Source organism: Hyperolius riggenbachi, chromosome 7 (genome assembly GCF_040937935.1).
Source record: "Hyperolius riggenbachi isolate aHypRig1 chromosome 7, aHypRig1.pri, whole genome shotgun sequence".
In the NCBI taxonomy this organism is placed as follows: domain Eukaryota; kingdom Metazoa; phylum Chordata; class Amphibia; order Anura; family Hyperoliidae; genus Hyperolius; species Hyperolius riggenbachi.
Genome location: NC_090652.1, coordinates 241,683,116 through 241,703,829, shown reverse-complemented (window position 1 = coordinate 241,703,829; position 20,714 = coordinate 241,683,116). Strand labels below are relative to the sequence as shown.

The window sequence follows — 20,714 nt, the reverse complement described above, 5'->3', positions numbered from 1 at the left end:
TACCTATTCATCCTTCTTCCAACAAATCACCCTCAAGGACCGAATGTTCACTTGCTGCCTAATATATCCCACCCCAACAGGTGTTATTATAACCAGATAATCAATGTTATTCTTTTCACCTGTCAGCAATTTTAATGTTGTGGCTGATCGGCGTATGTTTATGCAGAGTGCTGTCAAACTTCAGACAAACATAAATGGAGAAAAAAAATGAAACACATTTTCTATAAAGCTAATATAAGTATCTGAATCTATCTCCTGTAATCTCCAGGAAAGAACATCTTACGATGGGAAGAGGGAGAATTAGCAACAGCTGTCAATCTTACCATGTGTATCATCTCACAGGGAGAGGAACAAGGAGTGATCTACCAGTGTGATACCGAGCTGCCCGGAGCAAACAGCATTCCAGGATGTATTAAACAAGGACTTTTCCCCATGCGTGTGACTGCTGTTACACATAGGCTATTATTATGCATTTATGTAGCACTCATATAATGTACCTTCTGAAACGCAGTACATATCATTTAGAACAGTTTTATACTACAAACTGCATAACGTGACTGCAAATGCAATGTGAGTTTTTTGCAACTTTACAATGGTTTTTTTCGGCAATTGTGTTTTGCGATTTTCTCCAGCTGCTAGGAACACAAGGAGAAAGGTACAAGAAATGTAACTAGAGGAGAGCAGCCCCTTCAATCACGGGGGAGCCCAGAGCTGTTTTGGGGCCCCAACTACAAACCTTCCCTTCCTCCGATACAGGGGATATACTTCAGATCTGGTGTTTTTGTGGCTATACTTGTTTTGGGTGATCCTGATGGCCACACTTGTTTTATGACCCTTGTGAGATAGGCCCTGAGGCCATGAAGGGGAGGTAAGGGAAGGGGTGTGAACATGGGGGACCCCATCAAAGTTTCGCTGGGGACCCCATTCATTGCAGCTATGCCACTGGCAGCATGTGTCCAGTCTGTGGTCAGGCAAACTCAGATCGCAGTAGTATAAAAGGGTCTCCGCAATTTTCTATACCTTGAAGATGTCCTTGTGTTTTGTGATTTGCATGTGATCTGAGATGGACCGCAAAATGTAGCAAATCAGATCTAGTATAAAACGACCTTCACTGTTTCACAGCAGAGCTCACAATCTGATGACCCTGCCACAGTCTGGGGCTTATATTTTGAGGGGGAAGTCAATTAACCTAACAGCTTATTTTTGGCCTGAACAAGTAAACCAGAGTACGTAAGAACTTTCATGCAGATGAGGTTTTGAACTGCTGGGCCAGGAACCTTGGCCTCAAGCACTGCAGAAAAAGAACGCTAACCACTTAGCCCCCATGCAGTGGGAATTTTGATGTGCAGGTATCATCCAATTCATAAATATTTCAGTATCCTCTACTACAATCCAATATGTCCTTTGTGAAGGCTGCATATTTAACCTCTTGAGGACTGCAGGGCTAAACCCCCCTAGTGACCAGGCCATTTTTAGTAAAAAAAAAGGTCACTGCAGCTTTAAGGCCAAGCTGCAGGGGCGCACACCATAGCACACAAGTGATCCCCTCCCCTTTTCTCCCCACCAACAGAGCTCTCTGTTGGTGGGGTCTGATCACTCCCCCCATGTTTATTTTTTTTTAAATAAATATTTTTGTTTGTGTTTTTTTTTTTTTTTAAAAGACCTGTTCCTTTAAACCCCTTCCCTCCCTCCCCCCAGCCAGCCAATCACGGCGATCAGCTCTCATAGGCTTCACCCTATGAGAGACGATCACTCTTTTGTCCCCCAGGGGGACAGCCGTGTCACACGGCTGTCCCCAGTGCAGCGCTGCTGCTGATCGCAGTGCTGCACCATATAAATAGACGGCGTAATCGCCGGCTAACAATCTCCCGAGCGGCAATAGCCGCTCGGAGACTGAAGGCGGGGCGGAGCTCCACCCCGCAAGCAGGAGATGCGCGCGCAGCCTCTGTGCGATCTCCTGCAAATGTAAGCCCCAGGACTTTACGCCAATCGGCGTTAGGCGGTCGGCAACAGGTTAATAAGAAGTGGTTCGAGGAAATAGGAGGTAAAAAATAGTGATGATCGCAATTATGCACATTCATAAATACGGTTGGTAAATTCAATTGATTTAGCATAACCTATTAGTAATGTTGCATAATTTCACAATGACTTTTAATAGCAGAGCCCCCATACATGATGTAGTCACCACAATTGCTACATGTCAAGGAGAATAGGGAGTAAAAGTAAAAAAAAAAGAAATTTTCAAAAAGACCTTGTGGTTTTTGAGAAAATCGATTTTAAAAATGCTAAGGAAAAGTTTTTTATACTGTAATTTTCTGATTTTAAAAAACATTTGTACTAAGCGCTTTTAAAATCGATTTCCTCAAAAACTACAAGGTCTTTTTGAAAAATTGCATTGACTTGTAACTACTATTCTCCTTAAAGAGTTGTTTAAAGAATGGTATCTGCATACAGAGGCTGGATCTGCCTATACAGCCCAGCCTCTGTTGCTATCCCAAACCCCACTAAGGTTCCCCTGCACTCTGCAATCCCTCATAAATCACAGCCGTGCTGTGAGGCTGTGTTTACATCTGTAGTGTCAGTCTTAGCTGCTCCCCCGCCTCCTGCATAGCTCTGGTCCCTACCCCCGTCCCTTCCCTCCAATCAGCAGGGAGGGAAGGGATGCAGGCGGGGACTGGAGTTCTGCAGGAGGCGGGGAGAGCAGCAGACTGACACTATAGAGATAAACACAGGCAGCTCTGACAAGCTGTTGTCAGCAGCGTGGCTGTGATTTATGAGGGATTGCAGAGTGCAGGGGGGCCTTAGGGGGGTTTGGGATAGCAACAGAGGCTGGGCTGTATAGGCAGATCCAGCCTCTGTATGCAGATAATATTCTTCAAACCCACCTCGGGTTCTCTTTAAAGTGGACCTGAACTCTTGCACAGGACAGAAGGGAAACAGAGAGAAATGCACCTTGTGTGTATTTAGAGAGTTTAGCCTGCCTTATTCTCCCTCATCTGTGACTAAGCACAAGTTGTAATTTGATCTCTCTCCTGTGTCAGCTGACTGCCACAGCAAATAAGCTTATTTGATAACACAGGATGTTGACAATATGCCTGCTTCCATGAAAGCAGGAAGTAGAAACAGTGCAGATGTATTGTAGGATTTGTATCAGCTGTAACAAAGAAATGTTTTTCTTCAAATGTTATTATGCTGTTGCGTATCTTTTAGAGGATGTTCTGAGTTCACGCCAGCTTTAAAATGTGTAGCAATTTTCCTGTGGGCCGTGCTGTTAAATGCTAAAGTCAACATGAAATTACACAGAAATGTTCCTGATTACAGACTGGATTAATTATGACTTTTCCCAAAATTTTCCATTCCGATTTTGCATCGTAATTGCGATTTTCGATGCAAAATTACGACTATGCGAAACTCGTGCTCATTGTAAAAGTAGATACAAAAGTAGCAAAGAATCTGCAAAATGTGTAGCTATGGGCCTAAAGCGGCACCCCAACGACAAATAGAAAAGTGTACTAAATTATTCAAGATACACAATCTTATGCTAAACTATACTGGTTTCAGTAGCAGAGACACTACAGTATAGGTATGTAATATCCCCCCCCCCCCTTCCAGATGTTTCACATAGGTTAGGATGTCATGAAGCCTTCTCCTCCCAGTGCACTCTGGGAAAGCAGGCGTTGTTTCTGCTTACTTCATTACACAAAACAAACATTCCGCAGACATTACCTGACAGGACCAAAGATATTGCCATCTGTGATACATTTAAGATTGGAAATCAGAGAGAGGAAAGATTTTACAATACAGAAACACTCACTAAATAATTTCTAAAGTAACTGTCAAAGGTTTAATTATTATTATTACTAATGATTATTATTCTTTTATACTGTAAAGTTCCTCTTTAACAATACGCTTTAAAAGTGACTATGGGAGTTCACGAATGAAATTAGGCCTATGCTTGGCACCAATGTATCCAGCCCTATTATTCTTTGGTGCTGATGTATTGGGCAAATGAGATGTAATTAAGGTTCTGTAAAGCCTCTGTCAGTCACACATATCCTCCTTTAGAAAGCTAATACACATAGCAGTGAGGCAAGGGATGCAGCTCAGCTGAATGTCAGAATATCAGATTACTATTATGCATTACAACAGCTCGAATCAGCAATGCAATTTCACTCCTCCATAACGACGCTCTGCTTATTTGTCTAGTACAAGTAAAATAAATGGCATCAGGAATGGAATTGTACATGTACCGGTTTGGAGTGTCTGTGACAATGGAAACACAGATTCCTTATGCCATTAAAAATAATCCATATTAGAGCTGCAGTCATTTGGTTCAGCTGACAGGACAAATATTGGCATAGTCACTGGAGAGCTCCTATAAACTGGCATTAGTGTAAGCAGCTGATAAACCAGGCCTAATGTGTCAGCCAAGTACAACAGTCTCGCTTAGATCTACTGAGCATAGTTGTGATACCAAGTAAGGACTTCAATGTGTCTTTATAATACTACTGCAACATTTTACAACATTGGAACTAGTGTTGGGCGAACATCTAGATGTTCGGGTTCGGGCCGAACAGGCCGAACATGGCCGCGATGTTCGGGTGTTCGACCCGAACTCCGAACATAATGGAAGTCAATGGGGACCCGAACTTTTGTGCTTTGTAAAGCCTCCTTATATGCTACATACCCCAAATTTACAGGGTATGTGCACCTTGGGAGTGGGTACAAGAGGAAAAAAAAATTTAGCAAAAAGAGCTTATAGTTTTTGAGAAAATCGATTTTAAAGTTTCAAAGGGAAAACTGTCTTTTAAATGCGGGAAATGTCTGTTTTCTTTGCACAGGTAACATGCTTTTTGTCGGCATGCAGTCATAAATGTAATACATATAAGAGGTTCCAGGAAAAGGGACCGGTAATGCTAACCCAGCAGCAGCACACGTGATGGAACAGGAGGAGGGTGGCGCAGGAGGAGAAGGCCACGCTTTGAGACACAACAACCCAGGCCTTGCATGAGGACAAGAAGCGTGCGGATAGCATGCTTTGTACCACCATGCAGTCATAAATGTAATAAAGATAAGTGGTTCAATAAACAGGGACCACGCGGCAACGCTAACCCAGCAGCAGCACACGTGATGGAACAGGAGGAGGCGCAGGAGGAGAAGGCCACGCTTTGTGAGACACAACAACCCAGGCCTTGCATGAGGACAAAAAGCGTGCGGATAGCATGCTTTGTACCGCCATGTAGTCATAAATGTAATAAAGATAAGAGGTTCAATAAACAGGGACCACGCGGCAACGCTAACCCAGCAGCAGCAGCAGCAGCAGCACACGTGATGGAACAGGAGGAGGCGCAGGAGGAGAAGGCCACGCTTTGTGAGACACAACAACCCAGGCCTTGCATGAGGACAAAAAGCGTGCGGATAGCATGCTTTGTACCGCCATGTAGTCATAAATGTAATAAAGATAAGAGGTTCAATAAACAGGGACCACGCGGCAACGGTAACCCAGCAGCAGCAGCAGCACACGTGATGGAACAGGAGGAGGCGCAGGAGGAGAAGGCCACGCTTTGTGAGACACAACAACCCAGGCCTTGCATGAGGACAAAAAGCGTGCGGATATAGCAGCAATGCTTTTTGCCGCCATGCAGTCATAAATGTAATACAGATGAGAGGTTCAATAAACAGGGACCGGAAACGCTAAACCATCCCAGATGTTCATCGGTCATGTTACTTGGTTGGGGTCCAGGAGTGTTGCGTAGTCGTTTCCAATCCAGGATTGATTCATTTTAATTTGAGTCAGACGGTCTGCATTTTCTGTGGAGAGGCGGATACGCCGATCTGTGATGATGCCTCCGGCAGCACTGAAACAGCGTTCCGACATAACGCTGGCTGCCGGGCAAGCCAGCACCTCTATTGCGTACATTGCCAGTTCGTGCCAGGTGTCTAGCTTCATGCCCGGTTTCAGGTCCAGCGGTGCCAGCCACAAATCCGTCTGTTCCTTTATTCCCCTCCAAATTTCCTCCCCTGTGTGCTGCTTATCCCCAAGGCAGATCAGCTTCAGCAACGCTTGCTGACGCATGCCAACAGCTGTGCTGCACTGCTTCCACGATCCTACTGCTGCTGGTGCTGGGTTAGCATTTCCGGATGAGGTACAGCTTTGAGATGCGTTGGAGGAGAAGGAGTCAGAGAGGTAGGTGCTGCTGTTGTTATCCAGCTGTTTGCGGCGTGGGCAACACCCGCGCCGTAGCAGGTGAGGAATCGCTGCCAGGCTCCACAAGGTTCACCCAGTGCGCGGTAAGGGAGATGTATCGACCCTGGCCGAACGCACTCGTCCAGGTGTCAGTGGTGAGGTGAACCTTGCAGGCAACGGCATTCTTCAAGCTTCGGGTTATTTAGCTGACCACGTGCTCATGCAACTCAGGCACTGCAGAGCGCGCAAAGTGGTAGCGGCTGGGAACCACGTAACGTGGGATGGCCACTGACATCATGCCCTTGAAGCTGTTTGTCTCCACCACTCGATATGGCAGCATTTCGCAGGCCAGAAGCTTGGCTATGCTGGCTGGCTGTTACTGCCACGGCCCGGGGGTCATTTGCTGGCAATTTCCTCTTGTGCTCAAACATCTCAGAAACAGACAACTCAACCGTAGCGCTGCACACCGAAGGGCTGTTGGTTGTTGTGTTTGATGAACACTGGGAGACCTCAAGAGCACTAGTCCGGAAAGTGACAGTGTCAGCATCGTCTGATGTTTGTGAATGTTGTGAACCACGCAATGGCTGGGCTACTGCTGCTGCTGAGGCGGGTCTGGTGGTGAGTCTGGTGAACCCAAGGGAGGCAGTGTTGCTGGTGGTACCCTGTCCTGCCGCGTTTGCCCACAGAGTGGGATGTTTGGATAGAATGTGGCGGCTCATGCTGGTGGTGGAGAGGTTGTTAATACTTTTCCCCCTGCTCAGGCGGGTCTTGCACACCTTGCAAATCGCCATGGTAACATCCTCAGTGCAGTCTTCAAAGAAAGCCCAGACTTTAACTGGCTGAGGACTCGGACCTCGTGCGTGATGTGCTGGTGCTGCTTAACCCACTGCTGGACGCTTGAGAGGTCATCCAAGTAATTATCTGGTCCTGTTCTTTTGGATCTGTGAGGGTTGTTGTCCTGGACAACATGGGCAGTATTGAGTGGGTTTTCTTGGGTGCTCCCCTGTGGCCTGTACGTGAACCGTCAGGGGAAACACCTCTTCCCTTGCCCCTCCCTCTTTCACCGGATTTCTTCCTCATTTCACTTATCCTTAAAGTACACGCTGACTGGCAGCAGTACAGTGGCAGTACAGAAATGCTATACAGTGGTGGGTGAGCGGTGTACCACTATTGTCAGCAGTGACACAGAGCACAATGCTATACAGTGGCGGGTGAGCGGTGTACTACTGTTCCCAGCAGACACAGAGTGGAAGTAAACACAATGCTATATAGTGTGGCTGAGCCGTGTACACAGAGTGGCATTAAACACAATGCTATATAGTCTGCTATATAGTCACCCCGAACAGGGTGATGTTCTGCAGAACCCGAACAGTGGCAAACACTGTTCGCCCAACACTACTGGGAGGGAACGCAGATTTTAGTACCTAAACACACGATACAACATGTTTTCCGGGGTCGGACTCTGAGGCACATACAGATGGTCCCGATCATCATCCTCATCATACAACTCTTCTCCTGAGTCTGACCCACCCACCACCTCTGCCACCCCAACATCCCCAGACACAGACCCCTCATCGTCCTCAACATTAACTTGGGATGCTGGCCTGAGCCAGACCTCCTCCTCCACATCAGGCCCCATCATCTCCTCAATGGCAGCCCTCATTAATCGCTCTGGCGACGGACTGATGGACACAACGTTCTCCTCCGGGGAGGGCTGCTGCTGACCACTGGCTGCTGGGGTGGATGTTATAGCTTGCGTGGGGCGTTGGCTGTTGCTGTTGTTGGGAGTGCTGCTCACAGCGGAGGTCTCTGGGGAACTCATGTTGAGCTCATATAGTGGTTGACGGTGAGTGGAGTATTACTGATCCCAGCAATATACACACTGACTGGCAGAGTACGCAATGCTATATAGTGTGGCTGAGCGGTGTACACAGAGTGGCAGTAAACACAATGCTATATAGTCTGGCTGAGCGAGCGGTGTACTACTGTTCCCAGCAGAATCAGAGTGGCAGTAAACAATGGTATATAGTCTGGCTGAGCGGTGTACATAGAGTGTCAGTAAACAATGGTATATAGTCTGGCTGAGCGAGCGGTGTACTACTGTTCCCAGCAGAATCAGAGTGGCAGTAAACAATGGTATATAGTCTGGCTGAGCGGTGTACATAGAGTGTCAGTAAACAATGGTATATAGTCTGGCTGAGCGAGCGGTGTACTACTGTTCCCAGCAGAATCAGAGTGGCAGTAAACAATGGTATATAGTCTGGCTGAGCGGTGTACACAGAGTGTCAGTAAACAATGGTATATAGTGTGGCTGAGTGGTGTACACAGAGTGTCAGTAAACAATGGTATATAGTCTGGCTGAGCGGTGTACACAGAGTGGCAGTAAACACAATGCTATATACTCTGGCTGAGCGAGCGGTGTACTACTGTTCCCAGCAGACACAGAACAGTAAACAGAATGCTATATAGTGTGGCTGAGCGAGCGGTGTACCACTATTCCCAGCAGACACAGAACAGTGAACAGAATGCTATATAGTGTGGCTGAGCGAGCGGTGTACCACTATTCCCAGCAGACACAGAACAGTAAACAGAATGCTATATAGTGTGGCTGAGCGAGCGGTGTACCACTATTCCAAGCAGACACAGAACAGTGAACAGAATGCTATATAGTGTGGCTGAGCGAGCGGTGTACCACTATTCCCAGCAGACACAGAGTGGCAGTAAACAGAATGCTATATAGTGTGGCTGAGCGAGGTACACAGAGTGGCAGTAAACAGAATGCTATATAGTGTGGCTGAGCGAGCGGTGTACCACTATTCCCAGCAGACACAGAACAGTGAACAGAATGCTATATAGTGTGGCTGAGCGAGCGGTGTACCACTATTCCCAGCAGACACAGAACAGTGAACAGAATGCTATATAGTGTGGATGAGCGAGCGGTGTACCACTATTCCCAGCAGACACAGAACAGTAAACAGAATGCTATATAGTGTGGCTGAGCGAGCGGTGTACCACTATTCCCAGCAGACACAGAACAGTGAACAGAATGCTATATAGTGTGGCTGAGCGAGCGGTGTACCACTATTCCCAGCAGACACAGAACAGTGAACAGAATGCTATATAGTGTGGCTGAGCGAGCGGTGTACTACTGTTCCCAGCAGACACAGAACAGTACACAGAATGCTATATAGTGTGGCTGAACGAGCGGTGTACTACTGTTCCCAGCAGACACAGAACAGTACACAGAATGCTATATAGTGTGGCTGAACGAGCGGTGTACCACTATTCCAAGCAGACACAGAACAGTGAACAGAATGCTATATAGTGTGGCTGAGCGAGCGGTGTACCACTATTCCCAGCAGACACAGAGTGGCAGTAAACAGAATGCTATATAGTGTGGCTGAGCGAGGTACACAGAGTGGCAGTAAACAGAATGCTATATAGTGTGGCTGTGCAAGCGGTGTACTACTATTCCCAGCAGACACAGAGTGGCAGTAAACAGAATGCTATATAGTGTGGCTGAGCGAGGTACACAGAGTGGCAGTAAACAGAATGCTGAGCGAGCGGTGTACTACTATTCCCAGCAGCGACACACAATGACTGGGGGGGACCCTGGCTAGCGTGGCTGGAGCGCGAACTACCCTGCCTGCCTACCCAAAGCTAAACCCACAGACAAATGGCGGAGATATGACGTGGTTCGGGTATTTATTTACCCGAACCACGTGACAGTTCGGCCAATCAGAGCGCGTTCGGGTCCGAACCACGTGACCCGTTCGGCCAATCACAGCGCTAGCCGAACGTTCGGGGAACGTTCGGCCATGCGCTCTTAGTTCGGCCATATGGCCGAACGGTTTGGCCGAGCACCGTCAGGTGTTCGGCCGAACTCGAACATCACCCGAACAGGGTGATGTTCTGCAGAACCCGAACAGTGGCGAACACTGTTCGCCCAACACTAATTGGAACTGAAAATTGCTTATTCTTTATGCAGTATGATGCAGGGGCGTAACTAGGCCCCACCGGGCCCCCCTGCAGATTTTCAGAGCGGGCCCCCGTTTTGTGGGGGCTGGAGGGGTGGCAGCATGAGGGGAAAGCCGTGGCCACAGTCGGCGGGGAGAGGGGAAGTTCCCCCCCTCTCCCTCACCTCGGGGCTCTCCCCTCTGCGCTCCCCTCCAGCTTAAATGTGTGTCCATGGGCAGCGGCGGGCAGGAAACAGATACATACCTTCCGTGTGCTCCAACCTGCGTTCCTCTCGCTAGCCTCTGACGCGACTTCCTGTTATACCGGAAGTCGCGTCAGAGGCTAGCGAGAGGAACGCAGGCTGGTGGAGCGCACGGAAGGTATGTATCTGTTTCCTGCACGCCGCTGCTCGCCGCTGCCCACGGACACACATGTATGCTGGAGGGGAGCGCCCCGAGGTGAGGGAGAGGGGGGGAACTTCCCTTCTCCCCGCCGACTGTGGCCACGGCTTTCCCCTCATGCTGCCAACCCTCCAACCCCCACAAAACGGCCCCGTGTGGGCCCCAGGGGGGGCCCGGTCCCCCCCGCAGGAGCAGGGGCTGCAGGCCCTATTGTTATGCCAGTGGTATGATGGTAAAACAATGTGTTGTCGCCGTTATTAATTCTAAGCTTAAAATGGGACTTAAAGAGAAACTCTGACCAAGAATTGAACTTAATCCCAATCAGTAGCTGATACCCCCTTTTACATGAGAAATCTATTCCTTTTCACAAACAGACCATCAGGGGGCGCTGTATGGCTGATATAGTGGTGAAACCCCTCCCACAAAGAAATTCTGAGTACGTACTCTTGGCAGTTTCCTGTCTGTGAACCTTGTTACATTGTGGGAAATAGCTGTTTACAGCTGTTTCCAACTGCCAAAACAGCAAGCAGCAGCTACATCACTTGCCAGCAGTAAAAATGTCACCATGTGATAAATGTCAGAATATAAACCAGGGATTTAAAATATTTTACAATGGGCAAACACTGAAGAAATCATTTATACATAATTATTGTAAAAATGAAGCACTTTTTTATTACATTATTTTCACTGGAGTTCCTCTTTAAGTCTAAAAACGAACTTAGCTGGGACTTCTTGCAGCCCTTGGAGTCCTTCTGTGTCCATGACATGGTCCAAGTCCCACCAGCTAGCAACGGCGACTCCTGCAAAGCTGGCCGGTTGCTGCCAGTCAGTGGCTCCTGCTCATGCGGGACGCCGAGCCGCGCACCCTGAGTGCGTTCCCAAAGCTGGTAGTGCTCTGCGCATGCACAGTAGCTATTTTAACGTACATCGCATATGCAGAACACTCCCAAATGCGGGAGTGTGATGAGGAGACTCATGGCTAGGCTAGGGTGGCTGCTGCTGACCAGAGGGACTTGGACCACTGTTGTAGCCACAGGAGGACTCTATGGGGCATTAAGAAACCCCAGGTAAGTTTATCTCATTTTTTCAAATAGACTTTAGATTTCCTTTAAGATAAAAGTAAGCAAATATAAGAAAAACAATATTTCTAAAGCCCTAGTTCACCCTCCTGGATTTTTCATTGCTAGTAAAGGTACCGGTATATTGTGGACCATGGCATTATCTGCATAATTTGATGGAGATATTCCAAATAAATTCACTTTAGGAAAGTCAGTCACATGACCCAGAGATCTGTACACAAAGTGTAGAGGTGCCAACTAAGTGGGTGGGGTAAGCTCTGTGTTAATAGAATATGAATGGCTGGTGTCTTATCTAAGCTCCACTCCAGTTACCTCATGTAGGTAATTATTTAAACGGGGGAAGGCCTTCAAAGATTAACTTCAACTTTAGAGCACCCCGTAATTTGGTCAGCACACTCAAACATAAGTTCTCTAAATGAAGTGAAACCTTCATCCAGGTATGGGTAATATTCCATAATATGTTTTGATTGCACTTCACAAAGTGATCTCTGGGCCTCACATAGACGCAATTCAATTTTTTCCCCTTTCCCTCCTTCTCCCTTCCCCCCCCCCCACCTAGTTCCCTTCACCTCCCTTACTCCTTTCTTTCCCTTCTTTCTCTTCTCCTCCTTTCCTTTTCCCTGCCCCCACTCTTCATTTCCCCGTCTCTCTTCCTTCCCCACTGCCCTTTATTCCCTCCTGGTTACCTGTCCTTCCCTCCCCTGCCTACCTGTAACTACACTGTGTTCACTATGCCTCTTTTGCATTTATTTTAGATATCAGCCTACATCTTAATCTAAAAATGTAAGTCGGTAAGTGGGTAAATTACTCCGAAAGAAGTGAACTTTTCCCGTGTTTTTTGTTCTCAAGACACATTGAGAATTGTGTCTGCCTCGGCTGAATTGTAGTTGTGTGAGATATAAGCATTACCGTATTGTAACAGAAGTCATCTGCTATCTCTCCTGGCTCCCTACACTGCCTGTGTCAATGAAACACCAACATTATCAGTGGGGGATACACATTCCTACACTGAAATACCATAAAATTAGCAAAAATAAATTGACTCGGAGCATTTTCAAGGCACAAAATCAATTGGAGGTTAAAGGGTTAATAGATATCACATGAAATCACTTATAAATGCGCATGAAAATACTAATATTAGAGATGGTCTGTTATGCACACAATTAATTTTACAGAGAAGTAACTTTTTGTCTGGGTGAAAAACATGAGCCCTTATAAAGGTTCATTAAGTTATATGTATATTGTTTTAAAGAGACACTGAAGCAAAAAAAAATATGATATCATGAATTGGTTGTGTAGTAGGGGTAATTACTAGAACATTAGTAGCAAAAAAATATTCTCATATTTTTATCTTTAGTTATACAGCTTTTTTTTTTTTTGTTTTTGTTTTATAACATTGCATCATTCTCAAATTTTTGCAGTTTCCACATTACTCAGCATTCTAAATGTTTCTGCAGAACAGGCAGTGAACTTTTGACCTGTCCTGAACTGTTCTCTGCAAAAGAAAAACGCAATACAGTTGAGATAACCTAATCAGAAGTCAGAGCTCTCTGGGACATTCAAAGTCGTTGAGTTCAATGGCTATTTGCATAAATAACAAGTGGAGTTTCTTAAGGGCCCGTTTCCACTAGCGCGAATTCGCATGCAGACAACGCATGCGGATTCGCATAGGCAATACAAGTGGATGGGACTGTTTCCACTTGTCAGTTTTCATTTGCGTTTTTCTGTGCAGGATTTTTCTGCACGGTAGACCCTGCAGAATTCGCCTGCGTGTGGAATGCAGGCGATTCGCAGGTAATGTATTTAACCACTTAAGCCCAACTGGACGAGATTTCTCGTCCAGTTGGGCTGCGTGCACTCCCGCGGGTCGCGCGCGCTCCCGCGGGCCCCCCCGTGCGCGCCCCCACTGCTGGCCGCTAGCCCACCGATCAGTGAAAGGAATTATAAATCCCTTTCGCTGATCGGACCCCCCCGGAGAAAAGCCGACAGCGTCTCTTCAGACGCTGCGGCTTTTCTGAGCTCTGGTCTCCTTTCTTCTGCCTGGGAGCGAGATCGATCGCTCCCAGGACTTTTTGATTCTGGCCATCTTGTGGCAAATAGCAAATTACACCTAAAAAAAAAAGTTTTAAAGATAAACATATAAATATATAAAAAAAAAACCCTGTTTACCTCCCACACCAAAAAATACCCACATACAAGTTTAACCACTTCACCACTGAGGGGTTTTACCCCCTGACCACCAGAGCAATTTTCACCTTTCAGCGCTCCTTCCATTCATTCGTCTATAACTTTATCATTACTTATCGCAATGAAATGAACTATATCTTGTTTTTTCCGCCACCAATTAGGCTTTCTTTAGGTGGGACATTATGCCAAGAATTATTTTTTTCTAAATGTGTTTTAATGGGAAAATAGGAAAAATGTGGGGAAAAAAATTATTTTTCAGTTTTCGGCCATTATAGTTTTTAAATAATGCATGCTACTGTAATTAATACCCATGAAATTTATGTGCCCTTTTGTCCCGGTTATAAAACCGTTTAAATTATGTCCCTATCACAATGTTTGGCGCCAATATTTCATTTGGAAATAAAGGTGCATTTTTTTCAGTTTTGCGTCCATCCCTAATTACAAGCCCATAGTTTATAAAGTAACAGTGTTATACCCTCTTGACTTAAATATTTAAAAAGTTCAGTCCCTAAGGTAACTAATTATGTATTTTTTTTAATTGTAAATTTTTGAATTTTTTTTTAATTACAAAAAAAAAAAATGGGGAGTGTGGGAGGTAATGAGTTAATTTTTTGTGTAAAAGTCATTTATTTGTATGTGAAAAATGTGTAGGGTGTAGTTTACTATTTGGCCACAAGATGGCCACAGTAACTTTTTGCTTTATTGCGACCTCCAAGCCTCCTTCCGGAAGCTTGGAGGAAGAATAAGGAGGCTGGACACGTGAGTTTCTTCTCACAATGATCGCGCTGCCCATAGGAGAGCAGCGGGTCATTGTGGGGCTTAGATCAACGAACGGGAATGGATTTTCCCGTTCATTGATCTCCGGGCGAGCGGGCGGCGGCGTGTTTACTAGCGGCGGGCGGCGTGTTTACGAGCGGGAGCGCGGACAGCGTCGGGAACGCGGAAAGTACGTGTTTCTCCGTCCCTGGTTTTTAAAGGATGGAAAAAGGGGCGGAGAAATACGTACGCGCGGGGGTAAAGTGGTTAAATAAAAAAAAAAAAAATTACAATAATAAAAAAAAAAAAAAAAAACATAAATAGTTACCTAAGGGTCTGAACTTTTTAAATATGCATGTCAAAAGAGTATATCAATATGATTTAATAAATTATGGGCTTCTAAACAGTGATGGACGCAAAACAGAAAAAATGCACCTTTATTTCCAAATAAAATATTGTCGCCATACATTGTGATAGGGACATAATTTTAACGGTGAAATACCCGGGGCATATGGGCAAATACAATACGTGAGTTTTAATTATGGAGGCATGTATTATTTTAAAACTATAATGGCTGAAAACTGAGAAATAATGAATTTTTTCCATTTTTTTCTTATTCTTCCTGTTAAAATGCATTTACAGTAAAGTGGCTCTTAGCAAAATATACCACCCACAGAAAGCCTAATTGGTGGCGGAAAAAACAAGATATAGATCAATTAATTGTGATGAGTAGTGATAAAGTTATTGGCAAATGAATGGGGGGTGAAAGTTGCTCGGATGTAAAAAAATTTCAACCCTTCGGGCTTAAGTGGTTAATAGGGAAATCACATGCGTTTTTTGCATGCGTTTTTTCCCGCGATTTCGCGTGCGATTTCGCATTGAAAGTAATGTAAATTGACACAGGCAGTGACATGGTTAAAATCGCATATACCCTGCCTATGCGAAATCGCATGCGAAATCGCGGCAAAAAACGCATGCGGAATCGCACCCGCATGCGATTTTGTAAAACAGTGATATGCGGCGATTCCGCACCGCACTAGTGGAAACGGGCCCTAACTCTTCCTGTACTGGAAACAAATATTAGACTTATGCCTCTGCCCCTATTGCTTTATTTCATAGCTGTACTACACATACAAATCATTATATCATATTTTTTTCCACTTTAGTGTCTCTTTAAGGTCCTTTGCAGTCTGTGATGACAGTTAGTGACAGTGACAGTAATCATCATTATCTTGACTACTTACATCAGAATTGAAACGCAGCTGGCAGACGTTGCAAGAAATCACTTGTTTCTTCTTTGGTGGAATGGAAACGCCAAATGTGTGATTTATAACAGCTTTTTGTACTGGATCCATCTAGAACAACACATAAAATGGTGACTGAGAAAACAGTAATTTAAAGGACTTCTACACCTAAATTACAAGCTTACATGTATAGTTAGCTTTCATACTATAGTATACATTCATAATATTCCTTTACCAAGTAATGTGATGTTTTATATAGGGATGCGCAGAAACTATGCCAGTGCGAATTTACGTATCGTAGTTCGCATCTACGCATCGTAGTTAGTAGGTGAAGTTTCAAGACTACGCATGCGAATTTGCGCGTAGCGAAGTACAGCTACGTGTAGCCCACGCCCACTATGCAAAGTTAACATGTGTATTGCGTAGTGAACTACGAATGCGTTACTCACGTCTAATTTTCCACGTGCGATTGTATGTTTACAAATTTACGCATTGAAAAGGGGAATGTACGCATAGAAGAGTTTCCGGTATAAGCATTTAACAGAGGATTTAATGCGTAAAATTTTCTGCATACAGGCATAAGCATACACTGTGCTTCACACTACGCGTAATTGCGTATTTTAACGCGTAGTCTACGAAATGCATACGAAGCGAATATTTGATTTCGAAGCCGTAGTTTGGCGAAGCATAATTGCGTAAAACTATGCGTAGTTCCAGCATAGCGAAGTTGGCTGACTACGACCATCCCTGGTTTTATTAGTAATACACATTTGTGGAGCTTCTTTTATGACACTTTGCCAAGATACAAATTTCAGGCGCATTAAGGAAGAGTAGTGTCACCAGTAACTAGAAAAATACACGTTTAGAGTCAGGTTGCATAGTCATTTACATGGAATATATTATAAAATGGGACATGCTAATCTAAGCTAAGGGGGACATCTGATAGCAATACCAAATACTGAATATCATGAAAATGGGGTGGCATGGGTACATAGTGGCAAAAGGGATAGCATTCTTGCCTTGTAGCACTAGGGTCCTCAGTTCAAACCCAGCCCACATCCCAAAAACATACAGATAACTAAATTGGTTCCACCCAAAAACTTTTTATGACAGGGACCAATGACTATGATAGGGATTAGATAGCAAGCTTCACTGAGGTACAATTAGGGCTTGCTCCCTATGACAAAATCGCCAAAGACAGAGGAAAAACAAAATTGTATTACCTCTACATTCGCTATTCCCTTTTTAGTGTGATTGCATTCAGTTGTACACAATTGTGATTGCATAGTAATTCTTGTTCTGCTACCACAGTATGAGCTTCCTATGGTGCTGAATGTACTTAAAGAGACACTGAAGCGAAAACAAATATATGATATAATGAATTGGTTGTGTACTATGAATAATTACTAGAAGATTAGCAGCAAAGAAAATATTCTCATATTTTTATTTTCAGGTATATAGTGTTTTTTCTAACATTGCATCATTCTCTAATATGTGCAGATTACACTACACTCAGCATTCAAAATGATTCTTTCAGAGTAGTCTGTGAACTAATGACCTCTCCTCTGCCAGAGGAAAAGTAAATAGTTAACTAACAGTTGAGATAATAAAAGTCAGAAAACAGCCCTCTCCACGACTTTGAAAGACGTAGAGATAATGGCTTTTTTTGTATAGAGATAACAACTGGAGTTTCTTAACTCTTCCTGTACTGGAAACAATTAGACTGATATATCTGATCTTAATGTTTTATTTCTTAGCTGTACTACACATACAAATCATAATATCATAGTTTTTTTTTCGCTTCAGTGTCTCTTTAATAACAATATTAATAATTAATTGAAAACATCTAATAGTGTATGGTGAACATTAAAGTGTACCCAAGGTGACAGGGATTTGGAGGCAGCCATGTTTATTTCCTTTTAAGCAATACCAGTTACCTGGCTATCTTGCTTATGCACTGCCTCTAATACTTTTAGCATTAGACCCTGAACAAGCATGTAGTAGATCGTTTTTTTCTGACAAGATTAGCTGCATGCTTGTTTCTGGTGGTATTCACACACTTCAGCAGCCAAATAGATCAGCCGGGTTGCCAGGCAACTGGTATTGTTTAAAAGGAAATAAATATTTCACCCTCCATATCCTTGGCCTCGAGTTCCCTTTACATGTTTTTAATAAAGATGGGAAGAATTTCAAATTTCCTTGAATCTGAATCCAAAAAGATTCTCAATTCTTTCGAATTGCAAATCTAACGTATCCTGTGCATAAGAATTGTGTGATCTGTGTAAGAATAGTAGTTGGACTTATAATTGTATATTCTATATCCAACTAATATTCTTAAGGTGGCCACACACGATACAATAAAATGATCCGATTTTACAGTAATTCGATAAAAAAGATCGGATCTCCCGAAAAAATGTAAAGCTTTTTGTTCATTCGACTGAAAAATCCGATCGGATTTCCCGTTTTTCTTCTATTTTAATCCGGAATGCCAGATATTTTTCTTCAACCTTTCTAAAGATTGTATGGTGTGTGTTGGATTGTCAATTTATTAATATAGACACCCTAGCAATTTTGTTAGAGTTTCCAATTATTTATCATAATTGGGGGAAAAATTGAACATACGTGTGTGGTACATTGGTCATATTTTTGAAATGTTACAATCAGTCAGTAAAATTGATTGCAATTCTTAAATTTAACAGATATTTAAAAAGTTGTATGGTGTGTGGCCACCTTTACACAGATCACACAATTCCTACGTACAGGATTCATTAGATTTGAGATTCACAAAAAATCGAGAATCTTGTTGGATCTGGATTTGAGGAAGTTTGGGATTTGTCCCATCTCTACTTTTTAATAAATTAGATGAGAACACTGCATCTTATGAAAATCTGTTAATAGCAACGTTATATCCAGTTGTATTTCCAGCCAATTGCATATTGACAATGCTCATTCTTTACAGGTTTATACAGTCCAGATAGCGGAGGCAAGAGTGGTACACAATCAATGTTTGCACACCTTTGTATTATATTGGGAAGTACACTGCTGGCGGCAGCGATGGGGAGATCAATAGTAGACAACATTTCTACTGTTGTAAGGTGGTAGACCAGGTAAACGATTAATTAACTGATAATACTATATTCATATTTTTGTATGCACCAGAGACCTCTGCAGCTCTTTTTTGACAGTCTAAACAATTAATATGAGGAAACTATAGTTTCTCTTATCCACCACAACTTGTACAAAGTATGCATAGCTTAAATCCAACCCCTTTTCCACTAAGCTCCACCTCTAGATATGGTCATGTTGAAGGTGGTGATCAACAGTTCAGTGCTAGTTCATATATGCAAGGGAGAGCTTATGAACAATTCAAGTCATACATAGCCTTGATAATAGCTTCCCTAGTGGTATGATTACTTCCAGATTTTAGTGTCTAAAAGCAGTGCAATTTTTTCACAAGTTTTTAGACCCTAAAAGCAGGAAGAATCATACTGCTGGTGGCTGGATGGTGTAACGGTTAAGGGCTCTGCCTCTGACACAGGAGACCAGGGTTCGAATCTTGGCTCTGCCTGTTTAGTAAGCCAGCACCTATTCAGTAGGAGACCTTTGGCAAGTCTTCCTAACACTGCTACTGCCTATAGAGCGCGGCCTAGTGGCTGCTGCTCTACTGCTTTGAGTCCGCCAGGAGAAAAGCACAATATAAAAGTTATTTGTCTTATTTGTCTGGTGCTGCAATGCTCCCTCCGTCCAAAGGGTGGCACTGTCATTATGGTGACAGACGGGGATCTCACCAGAGGGATTGAGTGCCTCCCAGGGCCGAAAGAAGAATGGTTGCCCATGTCTGGATATTGGGGGAGGGAAGTTACAAACACAGCCACGCTGTGCTGTTTATCCATACTTTCCAGTGGCTACCATGAGTCAGGCTTGGGCTTACTGCTCTGAGCTGTGTGTTTCCGGCCTGAGCATGACTTGGTATTACCGCTAAGCAGGTTTAGTCTGTATGTAAATATTTATTATGGTTGCTGCACACTTTAATACCTGTTTGACAACAAAGATAAGCTTGTGAAAGAAAGTTAAAAAAAAAAGTAAATTTTGCAGACTCTTTTGTTGTTCTCCTACCACTATGTTTGCTAGCAATCTATTGTGCACAATTAGGAATGTTCAAATTCTTCTTGTTGCCATGGGGATCTGCCTGCAATTAAATACAGCGTGTTTTTTTTTTTACATAATTTTCTTATAAAAGCAGAATGCCACCGGGCTGATTCATCAAGGCAGGTGCAAAGAAAACTGGAACAAAAGTGGAGCAGTTTTCCAGAGCAAGAAATCGGATCCTTGATATCCAATAGTTGAAATAAGTTAGACTGATAGTAATAATGACAGAAATAGCCAACCACCACAATAAAAATAATTATCACCCGCCCACCCCCATCATCATAATGTTTTCAATGAACCTAAGTCACAATTCATCTTCATGTTTGAAGCTAAGTCTTCAAGCAAAATAATGTTTGAGCCTAAGTAGCCAGTCAGATTTATGTTTGAACCGTATTGGTCATTCAGTTTCATGCTTGAACATAAACGTGATCATACATTGTACAATTTAACAGAATATACCTTGGATTTAACATAAACATAGAATTCAGTGAAAATCTTTGAAAAAGGGAGGCCAACTAGATCAGTATTTGATCAGTGTGTTGATCAGGGGCGGCGCCAGGGGGGTGCTTTGGGGTGCTGAAGCACCCCCTAAAATTCTCCAAGCACCCCTAAAGCACCCCCCAGCATGAACTGACTTTCGGCGTCTAATAGACGCCGTGTCAATTCACTGGCAGCAGCAGCCCGCAGCTCCGGCAGAGCAGGGCTACAGTAAAATGGCTGCAGTGCAGTGCAGGGCTTCGGGCTGACAGAGGAT

General features: G+C 44.0%; 1 protein-coding gene across 3 annotated transcripts in view; it reads right to left on the bottom strand.

The window, feature by feature from the left end:
* Window positions 1-20,714, bottom strand: part of ZNF385B (zinc finger protein 385B) — a 271,136-nt gene that overhangs the window by 130,052 nt on the left and 120,370 nt on the right. For all 3 annotated transcript variants that reach the window (XM_068245425.1, XM_068245426.1, XM_068245427.1), the window contains one exon: window positions 15,812-15,922. In XM_068245425.1, coding sequence (XP_068101526.1) covers window positions 15,812-15,922 — 111 coding nt within the window. The remainder of the gene's footprint in view (window positions 1-15,811; window positions 15,923-20,714) is intronic.